The sequence below is a fragment of the Typopeltis vanoorti genome, chromosome 23 (genome assembly GCF_054136105.1).
Source record: "Typopeltis vanoorti isolate ZY-2024b chromosome 23, IOZ_Tvanoo_1.0, whole genome shotgun sequence".
NCBI lineage: Eukaryota > Metazoa > Arthropoda > Arachnida > Uropygi > Thelyphonidae > Typopeltis > Typopeltis vanoorti.
The window spans coordinates 9,421,588-9,440,100 of NC_143571.1; the positions used below are offsets into that span (position 1 = coordinate 9,421,588).

Sequence of the window (18,513 nt, forward strand, 5' to 3'; positions counted from 1 at the left end):
TAAACTAAATTTATTATAGTCTAACCAAGTGAAAAATAAACTTTCAACACCCACCACAGACTCTTGCAGCCCATTCCACTCATTCACCACTCTAAAAGTAAAGAACCCAGCTCTAACTGGGTTCACAACCTTACTAACCACACACACTCTTGCCCAGCTTCCATAGATGTCCCCTAGTCCTCCCACAACCAGCCCTGTTCTCAAAAATATCTTCTGAATTAATTTTATAGAAACCCTTCAGTAATTTGAATGTCTCAATCATATCTCCCCTCCTCCCCATCCTATCTGCTCTATCCTCTCTGAAAATACTAAACCCATTACTGCTGTTAGCCAAGTCTTACTTATACCTATAACTGTTGAAGTTGCACCAGCCAATGCCATAAACTCCTCCTGCTTATTTTGATACTTATAGTATTCTATAACTTATAGAATACTACAGTATTCCCGTAAGCCCCACCCACTACCTTTACATTGTGACTTGAATAAACCATTCCATACTGTTGTCCAAGAGACTGGATCCAGCATTTTTCGTTCATTCACACACTTGACCACCTCATGGGTACGTTCACACATACTTGCTGCATCTGTCCAAATTTCTTTAATTTTCCTGACTCTGCACTTCCACACTCTCAGTGAACCAAGCTCTCTGTTCAAAGTTCTCTGTTCCCTCTGTTCAAATGCAGTTCATCAGCATTATACAAATCCTTCTATTCATCAAACTCAGACCACAGGTCTACAAGCTGCATATTGCTTCATTAGCTATCATCACCTCCTCAGTTTGTCTCTATCATATCATTACAGACTTGCAAACTTCACTTTCTCACTCTTCTTTTACACTTCTTCCAATAACTCTTTCACATCCTCCATCATACAGTACTTCTCACCTCTCGGGTCATTAGATTAGGAGAAGGAAAGGTAGTAGAATTTATGAAACAATTGAATGATAATTACCTAAAAAAGTATGTTTAATGGAGGGGACCTTGAGCTCGCAAGTGCCAAATCTGGTGACAGTATTAAATGATTTATCCATATCCAAGATAAGTTTCTATTTGGAGGTTGGGGGAAAAGCAATAGTGATAGAGTGATCATGCAGTTTTTGTTGTGGATAAGAATCTAATGATGTGGATTTTTTTATTTATTATTATTATTACTATTTAGGCCTCCAAGGAGTAAAAGGACTCATCATGAGAGGTCCCTCCTAGGAAACACAAAGTTTATCATACTACTCCTTAAACTCATTGACCGTTCTTGCTCTCACCATTCTATCAGGCAATGCATTCCACTGTTCAACCAACCTCCACGCAAAGAAACCACTCCTCACCCTCTTGCTCACAGTTTCTTTTCGTAACTTCCAAGGATTGCCCCTTGTCATTACTCCTTCCCGCTGTTCAACCAAGCGAAAGAACTCCCCAGTGTCAACCCTGTAACCACCTCTCAACAGTTTAAAAGTCTCAATCATATCACCTCTCCTTCTATCCACCAAACTCTGCAGTCCACATTCCCTCAGCCAATCCTCATAACTAACATTGTACTGTCCTGAAACCATCATTGTTATCTGCCTTTGTACCCTTTCCATAGTTAATTTATCCCTTTCAAACCCTGGGGACCAAATCTGAGAACAATAGTCTAAGTGTGGTCTGATCAGAGTCTTATACAATGGAATGATAACTCTTTTATCTCTGCAGGTCAGTGTCCTTCTCATTATTGCAGCAATCCTCTGTGTTACTTTCACAACCTTTGTAATATGTCCCCTGAATTTCAGGTTTCTATCAATCATCAATCCCAGATCTCTTGTCTCCCCTACTTCCTCCAGTATAGCTCCACCAATAGAGTATGTAGCGTCCCATCGATGTGTCCCAAAATTCAGTGTCCTTCTCATTATTGCAGCAATCCTCTGTGTTATTTTCACAACCTTTGTAATATGTCCCCTGAATTTCAGATTTCTATCAATCATCAATCCCAGATCTCTTGTCTCCCCTACTTCCTCCAGTATAGCTCCACCAATAGAGTATGTAGCGTCCCATCAATGTGTCCCAAACCTCAAAACCTTACATTTTGCTGCATTAAACTGAAACCTCCATTCATTTGCCCATCTGTCTCGCTTATTCAGATCTTCCTACAGGACTATCACATCTGCACTATTACCCTTCCCAGCTTTACATCATCTGCAAACAACTGAATATCCCCCTGCAGTCCACTGACAATATCATTGATATAAAGGTTAAACAATATAGGTTTCAATACAGAGTCCTGTGGGACCTCTCTGCCTCCATTTCATGGAGGCAGAGGGTACAAGTGAGCCCCACCATACACAACTCTCTGATATCTATCAGACAGCCAATCCTGAATCCAGTTCACCAACCTGACATCCAAATCCATGTGCTGTAACTTAAATATCAGCTTATCACATGAAACCCTGTCAAATGCCTTCGCTAAATCCAAGAAAATGTCAGTATATTCCTTTCACTCATCTAATGCTCTTGTAACTTTATTATAAAAGGCTAGCATATTACTAAAACAAGAGCACCCCTTCACAAATCCATGTTGACTCTCACAGATCACATTACCCTCATCTACTCGATGTTGTATACGGTCCCTAACTAATTTCTGCAAGATCTTAACAACTACTGATGACACACAAACTAGCCTATAATAAGACACTTCCAGTCTGCTACTGCCCTTATGCAATGGCACTATCTTACCTTCCTTACATTCCCTGGGCACCTTTCCTGTTGCCAGACTTTCATTGAAAAGCCGAGTCAAAGGAGCTGTCAGTTCTTTAGCACATTCTCTCAAAACTCATCATCATCATCATCATCAAATTCCTGCCATGTACCCTCAAGGGGTGTACAGGATATGACAGTACTACATGAAAAAATTACATCATTACTAACTTCCTATCTACAATTTTCCTCCAAATCAGTCTGTTACTTGTCAAGACTCCAACATTATCAGATCTTATATTTCTATCGTCTAAGGCACTTTGTACTGTATCAATCCACCTATATCTTGGTCTTCCTCTGGGTCGTTTTCCTGCCAACCTGGCAGAGAACACTTGTTTTGCTAATCTTTCCTCTCCCATTCTATTTAAGTGACCATACCATCTGAGATTAGCTCTGCTAACGCATTCCTGGATGCTGACAATGTCAAGTTCTTTCCTAATATCCTCATTTTTAATATGATATTGCCATTGATGCCATCTGTTCAAGCCTCTAATCTTTCTCAGGACTTTCATATCTGCGGTCTCTAGTCTTTGGTCAAGTGTTTTACTTCTGACCCAGCTCTCATATCCATAAGTTAAAATTGGTTTGAACACAGTCTTGTATACAGCTAATTTAGTGTTCCGACTAATTTCTTTCTTATTCCATATGAATTTATTCAATTGACTTCCCACCATACCAGCTTTGCTGATTCTGTTGTCTATTTCTATATTTAGTTTACCATCTTCAGTAAAAATTGTGCCTAAGTAGCTGAAATGTTTTACTTGTTCCACAGGTTCTCCATTCACAACACAGTTGACATTTTCAATGATTCTGCCTATTTTCATTGTCTTTGTCTTTTTATTGCAGACCTTCATACCATATCTATTACAACAGCTATTCAATTTAGTCAGAGAATCTTGCAGACTTGTAGCGGATTTATTTAGAAGTATAACATCATCCGCATAAGTGGTAAAATATTATCCAGTCCCACAGCTTTACTGACATCCAGAGTACTCAGTTTTTGAAACACACTTTCCTCTTGCACCTCTAATCCTCGAACCTGCATTATCCCTCTAGTATTAAAATTTACTCCTCCAGGATGAAATACACCAGTAAAGTGTTCATCGACCAATTCCACTATGTCCTTTGCATCAGAGGACATAGTGGAATTGGCCACATAGCTAAAAAATCCCCTAAGATTTTCTTTGGATCTTAGGGCCAATCTCTTCTCAGATTCCAGTTTTGCCTTCCTCACCATACTAGTCACTCTCCTGGCCTGTGTCTTATATTCTTCATGCATCTGCTCTTCACCTGTCTCCTTATATCACTTCCATAGCTTCTTTTTCATATGTAGTTCCTGTTTAATATTGTTTGTCATCCACTTTATACCAAATTGTGTCCTCTTCTTCACTTGTGGAATACAGCTTACTATTGCTGCTAACAAATATTCTTTCACAATTTACCAAGCACTAATGATATCCCAGCCTTCAATTTCTCCATCCATGAAACTTCCCCAAGTTGATGTCTAAGACTATTATAATCACCTGCAATATAAGTTGACATACGTTCCCATCTCTTTGATACTCCTGCATGTCTATTCATCTTCCAAATCAAATCCACATGGTCACTCTCTCCAACTGGTGGAAGAGATGTCATCTCAGTTATTATCAACTCTTCTGATGCTAAGACCAAATCTAAAACTCTTGAACCTCTTGTTCCCTCTATTACATGTTGCCTAAGACATATGTCCCTCGAGAATTCTAGAAATTCCATTCCCTTATTGCTACATGCATCTTCCTCTCCCCAATTAATCTGCTTTAGTTAAAATCTCCTATAACAATCATTCTTCTTGCACTTGCCAAGCTCAACTGTCTAAACATCTCCTGGTCCCCACCATCTGTGCTCCTTGGTTTGTAGCAACACTCCACTAAATATCCTCTCTTGCCTATCTCTACCTCACACCATATGCTTTCAAAATCATTAGTGTCACTGCCTTCCAAAGCCTCCACTCTTAGAGAACATAAGTTGTCACTTATCATAAGCAATACTCCCCCACCATGCTTTCTCTTCGTATCCTGCTGAGAAATGCTGTACCCTGCTACTTCTATTCCTGTTATTATATCATCATATGTCAACCACGTCTCAGTGATACTAATAATCTTTGGCCAACCTATGATGCTATCCACTCCACCAATTCGTCTCCTTTATTCCGGATACTCCAGGCATTAGTATAAATTTGGGTAAATATTTCTATATTTACCCAAATATAGAAATATTTGGGTAAATATACCCATTTCTATATTTGGGTATAGAAATAATGTCACTATTTCTATACCCAGCATTATCCCCTCTAGACTCCACTTTGCTCAGCGTTACTTGATGTCATCCCCCCCTCTCCCAGATACCTTTTCCCACCAGAGGCCACCCTCTGCTATCATCCACCTTGGGCATTCTAGTTTCCCTGCATTGACACACTGACTCGTTCAGAACAGCAATCTCTCCAGATGCCTACGTCCTTTCTCATTCAAATGCAAGCGATCTCTCGCATACAATTCATATCTGTCCTCAAACACCCTCTGAGCATCCACATATTCCAATTCTCTCTTCTGACACATTCTAGCTATTATGTTATTCAATATTACTGCTCTTCTGCTCAGCTCGTCACTATCATACCTAGGCAACACGCACACTATCTTTCCTCTCTGATTCTTCTTTCGTATTACCTCAAGTAAGAATCTTATATCTCTCGCTGCCCAATTTACATTACCTCTTAAGTCATTTGTTCCTACCATCACAATCATCTCATCCACCCCTCTTAATTTCCATAGCCATAGTTTCTATCATTCCTCCAGGCAAACACTTCTCACTCATTCTATCTTGCACACTGCAGATCATTGAGTCTCCATACATTACACTGTTACCAGCCTGTTCCTAGATTGCTCCTATGCATCCCTCACTCTCTTTCCTCTGACACTTTCTCTCTGTGTTCTACTTGCCTGCCTTCCTGACATCACTCTATCCCTGATTCCAGTGCTCCTTCGCATTCTTCTCATTCCCTCTCTTCCACTTATCCTATTCTCTCCTCTTCTATCATTCCCATACCTTTCTCTCATCCCCCCCCTCTTCTACTGTTTCTATACTCTCCACTTCTATCATTCCCAAACCTCTCTCTCATTTCCTCTCTCCTGCTGCTTCTATTCTCTCCTCTTTGTCATTCCCAAAACTTTCTCTCACTCCTACTCTGATTCGTCTTGCATACATCTCTTCCATTCTCCTAATCTCATCTTTGATACTTCTCATCTCATTCACAAGACATTCGACCTCCTCTTTCAGCTCATCTATCCTCTCTGCAAGTTAATCGATCTTACTCGCCATTCATTTACCCAATCAAAACCATCTCTGTAAACTTCACAGTCATTCAAGCCTTCCACACTCCCAACTCTTATTTTCTCATTCATACTTCACTTGTCATGCTCTCCTATCACACTACTCATCTCCCGACATTCATTTCCCGTCCCTGAAGCAACTAGGTTGGTTATCAAAATATCTAATTCATTGATTTCCTCCGACCGTCTGCATTTTGTTCATATACGCACTCCACCTTCTCTCACCCACCACATATCCTTCTCCCAGGAAGCATATATGCCGCAAACACTGCATGTCGCAAAGTCCTTTATTATGTTATGTATAATAGAGTTCTTAAATGGTGGAGGACTTGGTGACACTCACTTGTTTTGTTAATCTTTCCTCACCCATTCTGTTTAAGTGACCATAGCACCTGAGATTAGCTCTGCTAATACATTCCTGGATGTTGACAATGTTCTTTCCTAATATCCTCATTTTTAATATGACATTGCCATTGATGCCATCTGTTCATGCTGCTAATCTTTCTCAGGACTCATATCTGCAGTCTCTAGTCTTTGGTGGTCAAGTGTTTTACTTCTGACTCAGCTCTGAGATCCATAAGTTAAAATTTGTTTCAACACTGGCTTGTATAGAGCTAATTTAGTCTTTTGACTAATTTCTCTCTTATTCCATATACATTTATTCATCTGACTTCCTATCATACCAGCTTTGTTTATTCTGATGTCTATTTCTGTATGCCGGCCTGGTTTGCCAAGTGGTTTGCGTATCCGCTCTCCAGCCAAAAGGCTGAGGATTCAAATCCTGCCGTGGGCATGGATGTTTTTGATTGTCTGTGAAAGTACTAGTGGTGGTAGTCAGTGGTAGATGGTGTTAGATGATGAAGGTTTGCAGAGTTGTGAGATGAGGAGTTGTTGAGTAGATGCCCTCCCTCGATGAGTGTTTGGACTCCCTGGAGGTGTGATGTAATAATAATCTCTGCTACTAATGGTCATTCAAAACGTTAAGCAAGTTTGAGTGCGGTTAGTAGTTGGAAGGAGTGCTATTATTCAATTCTGTTGGTACACTCTCCCTCGATGAGACTGGACTCCCTGGAGGTGTCGCATAAAAATAATAATAATCTTCACTAAAATAATGCCTAAGTAGCTGAAATGTTTTCCGTGTTCTATAGGTTCGCCATTCACAATGCAGTTGATATTTTCAATGCTTCTGACTATTTTCATTGTCTTTGTCTTTTTATTGCTGACCTTCATACCATATCTATTACAACAGTTATTCAATTTAGTCAGGGAATGTGTAGTGGATTTATTTAGAAGTATAATGTTATCTGCATAAAGTGAAGAGCTGACATTAACATCTCCAATTTTGATATCAGGTTTTAATACCACTTTCTTTCATATTGTGATACATATAAATAATGAATAACAGAGGGGATAATGTACATCCCTGTCTGACACCAGATTTAACATTAAATCATCTTCCTATACTTTTTTCAATTCTAACTGCTGACTTACAACTCAAATAAAGACTATATATATTGCTTGATATAATGCCCCATTGACACCATATAACTGTAACATTTTAAATAGCTTTCCTCTTGGCCCCTTGTGATATGCTTTTTCCAGATCTACAAAACTTACCATATTTTTCTGACAATAAGATGTACCCCAAATTTATGAGACGATTTTTAGAAAATATTATATAAAGATATTTACAAATTCTTACTTAATTTTTATTTATTGTTACAATCATTTGTATTAGCAATATTCAGTTCATCTTCACTCTCGGTACTATCACTTGTCTCGTTAATGTCACCATTTGTGTTACTTTCATCTGAACTATTGTTGCCACTCCCTTCAAAAACTGCATCATCTTCGGTACCGTCCATCGCATTTCTTAAATGATTTTATAATCGTCTCTTCTTTCACAGCTTCCCATGAATTTTTCACCCAAGTACATACTTCTGAAATTGTTGGCGGTTTCATACATCCTGTTGTTGCTGTAACATCGTGATTTGGCTTTGCCATCCATTTATTCCATTCTTCCTGCATAAAATTTTTGAATGGTTTATTAATAGATCCATCCAAGGGTTGTAATTGACTTGTAAGGCCTCCAGGAATGAGCTAATTCTATATTCATTTCTTTTAGAAGCTTCTTGGTTGATTCTGTTTTATGCGCTCTGAATTGATCCCACACTAACATTGCAGGCTTTTTAAACAATGCACCTGGACGTTTTGCCCATATCTTTTGTATCCATAATTTCATTCCTGTTTCGTCCATCCAGCCTTTATCTTGAACGTGGATAATAATGTCATCTCTCGGTAACATTTTTCTCTTGAAGATTAACATGGGGAGTAGTTTTGTTCCGTCTGCACAACAAGCTAAAACTACAGTGTAGTGAGTTTTTTCGTGACCTGTTGTTTTGATCACTATTTGAAGGAACATCAAAAGTTAGGGGCATTTCATCCATGTTCGCAATTTGATTAAGCTCAAAGTTAAATTTCTTTCTCGCTGATATGACAAATCTATAAAATTCTATAATTTTAGCTTCATAGTCAGCTGGCATTTATTGGACTAGAGTGATTTTTGTATGCATGCATAACCCATGTCTTTTCATAAATCAAAGCACCAAGACGGTGATCCAGTAAAATCTAAAATTCCATTAGCAGTTGCCCATCATTTCGCTTCAAAAATTGTCATTTTCGTAGAAACAGATATTCCCATGTTTCGATGATTTGTTACCCCATTTTTCATTTGTACTTCTAATTCTGGCCATTTTTCTAGGTGCAAACGGAATGTTTTCTTGTGTTTACATAGCAGTTTTAATTGTTCCTCTTGTTTTCTCCACTCGCGAACCATTTTTTCTGTTGGTGGTGGACCAAAATGTCTTTCTGCTGCTCTGTTTCCATATTGTTTTGCAGAATTTATCACATTTAATTTATAACTCACGTTATATGAAATTCGTTTTTGTTTTACACTCATTTTTTCTAATTTTAAGATAAAAATTTTAATGACTTATAAAAAATAATTCAAATGAACCGTACAAAAGCACATATTTTACAAATTAAACATATTTTACATTATTAAACAAATTTTACACATAAATGACTATTGACGCTCTAAATCGGTGATTCACCCACATGCAGCGAGATAATTTAGGTACCTACCTTCAGTGGCGTACTCACAAATTTTATTAACATATTGTGCCAGTAATTGAACTTCGCTAACAGCTTCATGTACCGAAGCTGTGTAAAGATTCATATTTTAATGTTACCTTCGGACCATAAGATGCACCCCAATTTTCAGTCGATTTTTCTATGTAAAAAGGAGCGTCTTATGGTCCAAAAATATGGTAAATACAGATCTTTGTTATATTCCCATGATTTTTCAACTATTTGTCGTAAAGTGAAAATCTGATCCTGACAGCCTCTATTTGGCCTGATTCAGCTTATTCTTCACCAAACTTCTCTTCCACGATCCTTCTCAACTGTTTCTCAAGTATACTTCCATAAATCTTACCAGGAACACTCAGTAGAGAAATACTTCTGTAATTCTCACATTCAGTTTTATTTCCCTTTTTATATATGGGTACTATGAGAGCTCTACTGCAATCAACTGGAATTCGTCCCTCTGTCCAGACCTTCTGAACTATGCAGTGCAGTCACTGTATGACTTTCATACCTCCATACTTGAGGATTTCTGATCGAATATCATCTACTCCTGCTGCCTTTTTACAATTCAGGCTTTTGATGACTTTTTCTACTTTAAGTATGGATATGTATTCCTGACTGCATGCCCGGTCAGTGCTTTTTACCACTGTGCTGTAATCATGCTTGTTCCATTTAGCAATTTTTTGAAGTAATTACTCCATGCTTCAAGGATATCTTTTTTTTTTCCAGTTTTCATGACACCTTTATCATCTCTAATTCCTTTTACCTCACTGTTTTCTCCATTTCTGAGCTTCTTCAACAACCTCCAGAATATTTTGCTACCTTCTTGATATTTATTTTCTATGTTCTTACCAAACTCTTCCCATGACTTTTGTTTAGCTAGTTTTACATAGTGTTTAGCTTTCTTACATTTATCTCTGTATTCTCTAAGAGCACAAGCTGACTTATTTGCCAGGAACTTTTGATATGCTTTCTGCTTTTCCTTCACTGCCTCTTTAACTTCATGTGTCCACCATGGAGTTCTGATTTTTCTATCCTTGCAGACAACCTCACCACATGCTTCTCTGGCTAATCAATCAATGTTTTCTTCAGGGCTTGCCACTGAATCTCCAAGGTTTGGTTCCTGTTCTCAAACTCTTGCATTTTTTCTTGAATAATGTTTGTTTATTTTAGTCTAGAGTTCACATCTGAGAGCTGCTCAACTCTTATTCACTTTAAAACTTTCTTACCTGTTCTTTTTAATATGAATTTCAATTTTATCCTGCTCAAGACTAAATGGCAATCACTTCCAATTTCAAATCCTCTGTACACTCTAGTGTCCTGCACCAGTGAGAAAACATCACTCTCTACAACAACATAGTTGATGAGACTTTTCTTTCATGTGAATTTTTGCACAAAAAATGTGCGCAAATTCACATGGAGAGAAGAGATAAGGAAATCTCTTCTCTCCATGTGAATTTGTGCACATTTTTATGTTGGAACATGGTGTTAGTAATAACCAGTCCATGTCCTAAGCAGAAATCCAACAGGTATTTGCCATTATTATTATTATTAGCTTTGCTCTTTTCTCCAAATTTTCCCAAAATATATGTTTGTATGTCTGACAGTCGTGATATCCTACTCTGCTATTTAGTTCCCAAACAAGGACCAACTTTTATGTGTCAGTTGCTTTCTCTAAAGCCTCAAAACATTCCTCCACTTCTGCCTTGGTAGACCCTTATGTGGGACCATAGGCACAAATAAGTCTCATTGTCAAGTTCCCCATTCTGATATTTGCCCACATCACATTATTTGAGACTGCCTGCCATTCAAGAAGATTAGCTTCATATTTAGTGTTGAATACTATGCCTACTCCTTCTTTTCCCTTGATTGTCATTGCCTGAATATAACATTTTGTATTTATTGCTCAGAAAGATCTCAAAAGTTTTTGCCTTTTTTGTTTCAGTCATCCCTATTATGTCTGGTACTTATCCAATCAGCTAGCTCCATTTCTTTACCATTCAGGCTTCTTATGTTGATAGTACCGGTAATATTAATGATGAAAAACTCATTAGGCAAGAGAAGTGAAGAGAAGGATGTGTTGGCAAGTTCATTGGATATAGTTGAAGGGTTGACCATTTCTGGTGCAGTATATTAAACTTGCCTGTGGTTGACAGAGTAGTTAGCGCACCTCCAACCAATAGGTGGTTGGGTTAAATCCCACCATGGACATGGATGCTTGTAAATAATCTTAGGTAGGAGTTGACTTTCATTGCTGTGAGACTGCTGCCTCATTTGTTGGAGAGTCCTGGAAAATGTTCTGTATGTTGTTTGGATTAGCTAAAAATAAATGAAAAATATAAAAGTAAAAAAATGTGTTGTAGGTTTACAAACGTTTCGTAGACCAGACATATATACAAACACAAGCAGAAAAAAATGCACATAATCAGTAGGTAAAAATGAAGTGGAAGTTAAATGGAAGGGTAATATTAATATCATTAACCAGAAACTTGAAAAATAATAATGAAACTGTTGTGAAGGGAATATGATTACCAATCACCCGAGCAGTATAAAGGCAAAAAGGGTGGCAAGCATGACAAGGATCAGATTTTTAGGTGGTAATTAGTTGAGTAGGTGAAAGGAAATCCCATAGAGTTCTTTCACTGTATGGCAAGTAAAAGGATAGAATGCTGTAGAAGGGATGGATGACCTTAATAAATATATATATAGTAAGAAAGTGACTGAAGGAGAAAGAACATCTGAATTACTGATAGTTTGATTAATGCAGTGAGTGATGTGAGGATAGAGGTAAATAACTGGAAGTGTTAGGATGTTATAGTCATGGTATTGGAAATATTTCATCATGGAGGTTATTATCATCTTAGAAGGTTCTATCTCCTTTACCTAAGGAGATACTAGGACATGGAACTTTAATTTCTTTATGAAGGAAGAGAGATAATGTGATATGATATGTCATTTATGTTCATGTGGAAATTTTATTATTATTACCACCCAAAGACCTCATGGAGTCAAAGACTCATCTGGGTGGTCCTTTTATCACACACAGCTCATCATACCGTGTCTTAAACACATTCAAACATCTTGCAGACACCACACTCTGAGGCAAGGCATTCCAATTATTCACAACTCTGCATGAAAAAAACCTGCCTCTCACTCCCCTACTCACACCCTCTTTATACAGTTTCCAGGGATGACCTCCGGTTCTCTCCTGATCTCCCACTATTCTCTGTAGAACTTCTCCAGCATTGATTTTACCAGATTTAAACAGAATAAAGAAGAATTCATGGAAATTGTGTTAAAATGAGATGAGAGAGAAGTAAATATTTTACTTGGAGAATGGTGAGCAAACATAATCCATTGTCGAAAATGTCGAGTGCAGGAATGGTGAATGATTATATTATGCGTGAATTAGTTTTAGTGGATTAATATGATGAATTGTGTAATTCTCCAGAAAGTTTGTTAATCATAATATGCTAAAGTTCACTTTATGGAAAAGTTTATCTTATTTTCAACAAGTTTGATATTATAGGAATGGTGAATCTTTTGTCTGAATCAACTTCTTCTTTATTTTAATAAACTAATATTTTATACAAGGGACAAGAATGAGAAATAATGGCCATTATAATTTGTATGAAAGTGGTGAGAATGTTTCATTTTGCTTGGAGTATAATGAGTGAACAGGCAACATTGCTAGAGTAGGTTGTGAATGATCAGTGAGTGAATGCTTTAGTGAACGTATACTCTAAGACAGATAGGCTCTTTTTTTACCTCCTTAAATATCTCCAATTGCTTCTAGGAATGTAATATTGCTACAGATGTTGTCCTTAGGATTATTTGATAGCAGTTGAAAATGCATATCACTTTAGAATAAACAAAGTATATCACTCTATTTAGAATAAACCAGGCATATCACTGTAAACCAAGCAAGTTCGGTTCCCAAACTTGCTTGGTTTACAGTGCCCACAGTGTTTCAGTAAGTTTTTCATTGTACCTCTAAGCCAAAAGAAATAGCTTAACAGTTAAGTTTATTAAGTAATTAGGTCCAAACTACTTATTAAATATTTGTCCTCAAACTTAGTAGCCATTTGAAAAAATAATACCTAATAACTTTGTGCAGTGCCATTTCACACAGTCTGGGAATAACTTGAATAAATTGAAGTAAACACATCTATCAGTATAAAAAATTCTCTGCGAGAAACTTCTTTGAGAAGGGTAGCAGTAACATTAACAGAATCAACCATTTCCTGTGCAGTTATTTTTATCTTGCTTTTGTAATGATGGAAAATATTGTTTCCATCATTACAACATTTTAATATACAGTAATTATTTTGTACTTATTATGGTTTCAGATATAAATGGGTACCTTCAGAATGGAGTGACTGTATAGTGGTTCATCAAGAGTCAGATATCAATAGTGCACTATTCAGGTCTACACTCTGTGGAGGAGGAATCCAACAGAGAAACACAACTTGCTTACGCGTTTCAGGTATACTTTGTGTTTTGTTTATTATTAGTATTATCTTCCTCATCATTGGACCTATGTGATGTCACCAGACCTCTATATATTTACTTTGGCCCAGCTCTTCTCACAAAACACTTTGGGATGCCCCACTATTTTAAATGAGTTTAATGAGCAGTACATCCTACTGCTTCTTAAACTGCTTACTGTTTAACCCATTAATGCACTCAACTGACTTAAACTCGGGTCCGAGAAACTGAATTTTTTCCGCGTACCCGAGTTAATACATCTGATCGTGAATTTTGATTTCACATATAAATACAACCGAATATACACGCTACACAATTTTGTACCTATTTCCTTTCAGTTGAGAAAAGTTGCCAATGGCATGTACCAGCTATTTCGTTTGCGTTTGCACATTTTTTGTCCACTATTGCCTGCTGAAAACCAGAATACCGTCATTCGAGGCCATAAAACAATTTCTACATTTTTCAAATAATGATGAATTGATCCAGCAAATCACACTCGCCCAAAAAATTGGTGGAAAAACGACCACTTTCTGATTTTTAATTGGTGTGTTAAGGGGTTAATATTCTCTATATTTTTGTGATTTATCCTATTTACCCACTGCACTTTAAGCAAAAATTCTGGTCGTCACACCCTTACTCATACCATTTTTATATAATTTTCAGGAATGGCCTGTCATTTCCCTTCTTTTTCTGTACTATATATATATATATATATATATATATATGTTAATCTAGTATAAAATCTCTGTTAACTTTTTTTTTTTGTGATTCAGCCATCTTTCTTTTTCTTATCCCACCAGGCTTTACTCTGTTTTCAAAGCATCGTTAAAAGAAATCAGCTAACGCCATTTTTATTCCCGTATAGGGAGTAGGCGAGGCCGTTTTAGCCCTATCTAACTTTTGGAGACTGAGTCGGCAGTTCAATCTCCACTGGTACCCAATCAGAGATAGCTGGCCCAAGGCTATCACTAATTAAGCAGCACACAGTTAAGAGAGACAACTCAACAGGTGCTGCCATCTCATGGTCCCTAACACAATATATTTAATCTCTGAAATAATGTGGGTTCTACTGTCGATTTTCATGAGTTTACGGGACAAAAAACTCGAGTTTATGGAAGAAAAAACCTGCTTGCCCGTGCCAGAGATCAACTAACTTGGGAACCGGTCAAAAAATAGGCTTATAAAAATTTCCTCTAGTCGCTGACTAGATTCGAAAAGTCTTCCTTTGTGTGGTCAAGCGCTGTGGTGTGCAAATGCCACATCCACTGAGCTGCAGAGGCTCAGTATCATTACAAAGATATCATATTTGCCTTTCTCTGGACTCACCTCTCATCACCTTGAAAATCAGGTGGTCTAAATTTGTGCACAGTAAAATGTAGCCGGATAAGGACCTATATTTGCATGCAGATCTTGGATCTGCATGCAAGGGGATCATGAAGATCTTGCAATTAAATAATCGTTATCACATGCATTTGTTGGAAAAGGGAATACACTATAGCATAAATTATTCAAATTATTCTATCAACAGTTAATTCTTAATCGGTCTGTTTCTTGTTAGATCATGAGTTTGGTCTAATATTTGTCCATAATTTGAGCTGCAGTGACTCTGTTGTTTAATATATATAAACAACAGAGTCACTGCAGCTGTTGTTTAATATATATATATATATATATATATATAATAGTTCAAGGTTTGAGAGGTAGATATTCAGTTATTTTGGTGATGATGATCAATTAGAAAGCCCAATGACAGGAGGCTCTGTGATGTGCTGTTACAAAGAGATTTGAATAGGCTGGTACTTTAGGATCACTTCAAGTAAAATATCATGCATTTTTGACCAGAGAAGATGGAAAAAGGCTTATTGTACTGTAAAAACTTTGTTCTAGGAGGTGAAGGAGCAGATAATATTGGCAGATAGCTAAAATGAAGGGGAAATATTACAAAACTTGTGAAGGTTGCCCAGAAAATTGCTTCTATAACTTGAAAACCTCTTTGAAATATCACCTTTCAAACTGCATAAGGCACGAATTATCTTGCACTGATCTGATCACCTGGATATCTGGGTGAAAAGGAAACATTTAGAGAAATAAAGTATAAAAGCAAGTGAATAAAATTGTTCTGGACTGTAGAATGTTGTGCACGAGGAATGAGCAGTATCCATATGTTAAAGCTTAAGTGCCGCTAGAAACTCATGTTAGAAGTTTAATGGGTGAAACAGCACTGAGAAAGGATTTAAAATAATATTTAATTCTTTCACTATTTTATTTCAGTTACAGAGACATTGTCAGGGAGTACAATCTGAAACTTGTAACACATACACACAAAGCGAACACAAAATTAAGTGAAACACATGGACAAAAGACTAGAGTCCTAACTAGGTGGAGCACTCTCTATGGACAGAATGGACTCTTATCCACTCTTTGTAAACACTTGTCAGTAGCCTGGAATGTAAACTGGGATCCTGAGATATTAGTGTTTTTCGTATTTTGGAAAGTTTTATGCAACCATATTTATTCAAATTATACTGATTATTAAGAAAAGCAGCAGATTCTAAAAACAGTCTTTCTCTTCTAAATTTACTGTGACAGTGCAATGGCGGTCGTTTTTCTAATCGTTTCTATGAGCCACATCCAAAGCATGGTCTGCAAGGCCCAATTGACCATAATCATGACTGCAGATGTATTTCTTATGTTTTTCCATGCCAATGGGAACTGATCTTCCTTTCTGTCCATAATAGACCAACTTGCAGAAACAAGGAGCTCTCTATACACCAAGAACTGAGAGCAGAGGTAATATGTTTTTAGAGGAGCAGATAAGGGTAGCTAGTTTTAAGTGGTACTTAAAAGTTGTGCAAAGATTGCATTTTAAGATTCTGGCTATTTTTTCTGATGTGCCTCAGACATAGGGAGTAATGAGAGCATTACTAAAATTATTATTATTATTAAACCCTCCATGGAGTCAGCAGACTTACCATGGGAGGTTCAGTCAACTGACAACATATTTATCACATTGAATCTTAAAATCCTTGACACTCCTTGCATTAACAACACATTCAGGTAATGTATTCCATTCACTGCAAATTTTCCATATAAAAAATCTACCCCCCCCTCCCTCTTCACCACACTCTTACACAATTTCCAGGGATCATCTCTGGTTTTATCCCTCTTGCTTTCTACTCTTTTTATAATCTCATCTGTATTAATCCAATAAAATCCCCTCACTAACTTAAATGTCTCTATCACATCACCTCTTTTCCTCCTATCCATCAAACTCTGCAATCCATATTTTTTTCAACCTCTCTCCATAGCCAGCAGTCAGAAGTCCTGATATTGTCTTAGTCACTCACCTCTGGACCCTCTCCAATGTCTCCACATCATATTGAAAACCAGGTGACCAGATTTGAGCACAATAGTCCAAATGTGGTCTGACCAGTGCTTTATACAGTGGCAACCACTTCCTTATTCCTGCATGCTAGAGTTCTTCTTATCATAGCAGCACTATGATGTCGAGCCTTTTGCAACACTAACAATATGACCTAAATTTCAGTCTACTGTCAACCATCGCTCCCAAATCTCTAATCACATCCTCTTCCTGCAGTACGACACCATCGATATAGTACATGGCCTTATATTTCTGCACTCCAAAATGCAACACCTTGCATTTATTAATATTAAAACTACAAACCCACTCGTTTGTTCAAGTAAAAAGTCTATTCATATCTTCCTGAAGGGAATTAACAACTTTGCATCATCATCAAACAACTGAAGATCCCCAGTCACTCCACATGATATCTCATTTACAAAAATGTTAAACAACAGGTGGGCCCAAGATCAGAACCATGGACATGTTACTGGTTACTAAACTTTTTTGAGACACTGCTTCATCATACACAACCTGCTGATAGCATTCAAAGAGCCACTCTCAAATCCATCTAACCAATGTACATGTCCAACTAATTTCCCTAAACATTTCACAATTGGTACTCTGCATTCCCTGGCCTATAGCAGCATCCCATCAGATATACTAACCTGTTTATTTCAACTTCACACCACACAGATTCAAAATCTGTGCATGCACTATCAATTTCTACACTTTGCAGACAAAATTGCTTTGCAATCATTAACAGCCCCAATCCTATTTCTCTTTTCATATGTCTATTGTTCCAGAAAATTATATATCCTTCTATTTCTATTCTCAACATCACATCCTCCGTGGACAACAAAGTTTCACTTATTCCAATTATCTTTGGGCATACTGACTCAATTAATGCAACAAACTGAGATCTCTTGTTTCGAATAGTTCTTATATTTGTGTACAAACACTATTATGTTTGTACACAAATGTAAGGTGTGTATTTGAGACCATTCTGCTAGCACCAACATTCTCTGTTTTAGCTGCTATACCACCCCCCTCTCTCTCTCTCTCTCTCTCTCTCTCTCTCACATCTGGCACCACTCCCATTTCTCTGATCCTTACTCTACTTTCCATTCTTACGTGTCTCATCCTCGCCTTTATGCATTCCATCATCTTCCTCCTGTCGTACAGTCCATTTAGTTGTGCTATCCTGCTTCACAAGTAGACTCTGATCATTTACTAGATTAACTTCTTGACTCTGTGCCTTCTCAGAAAACAATAGCCTTTCTAAATGTCCAACACAAAACCCATTCAAATGTAATCTATCAACTTTGAATCATTCTAACTTTCCTTCAAATTCACTTCGCAGATTTACACAACTCGGCCATCTTATTATTCATTTTCTCTGCACTCCTCAATTGACTGTCATATCTGG

At 37.3% G+C, this 18,513-nt stretch overlaps 1 protein-coding gene across 6 annotated transcripts in view; it reads left to right on the top strand.

Annotated features, from left to right (window-relative positions):
- LOC150093608 (thrombospondin type-1 domain-containing protein 7B-like) overlaps nt 1–18,513 on the top strand; it is a 950,748-nt gene that overhangs the window by 381,775 nt on the left and 550,460 nt on the right. For all 6 annotated transcript variants that reach the window (XM_090412735.1, XM_090412734.1, XM_090412733.1 and 3 more), the window contains exon 7: nt 13,585–13,721. In XM_090412735.1, coding sequence (XP_090268861.1) covers nt 13,585–13,721 — 137 coding nt within the window. The remainder of the gene's footprint in view (nt 1–13,584; nt 13,722–18,513) is intronic.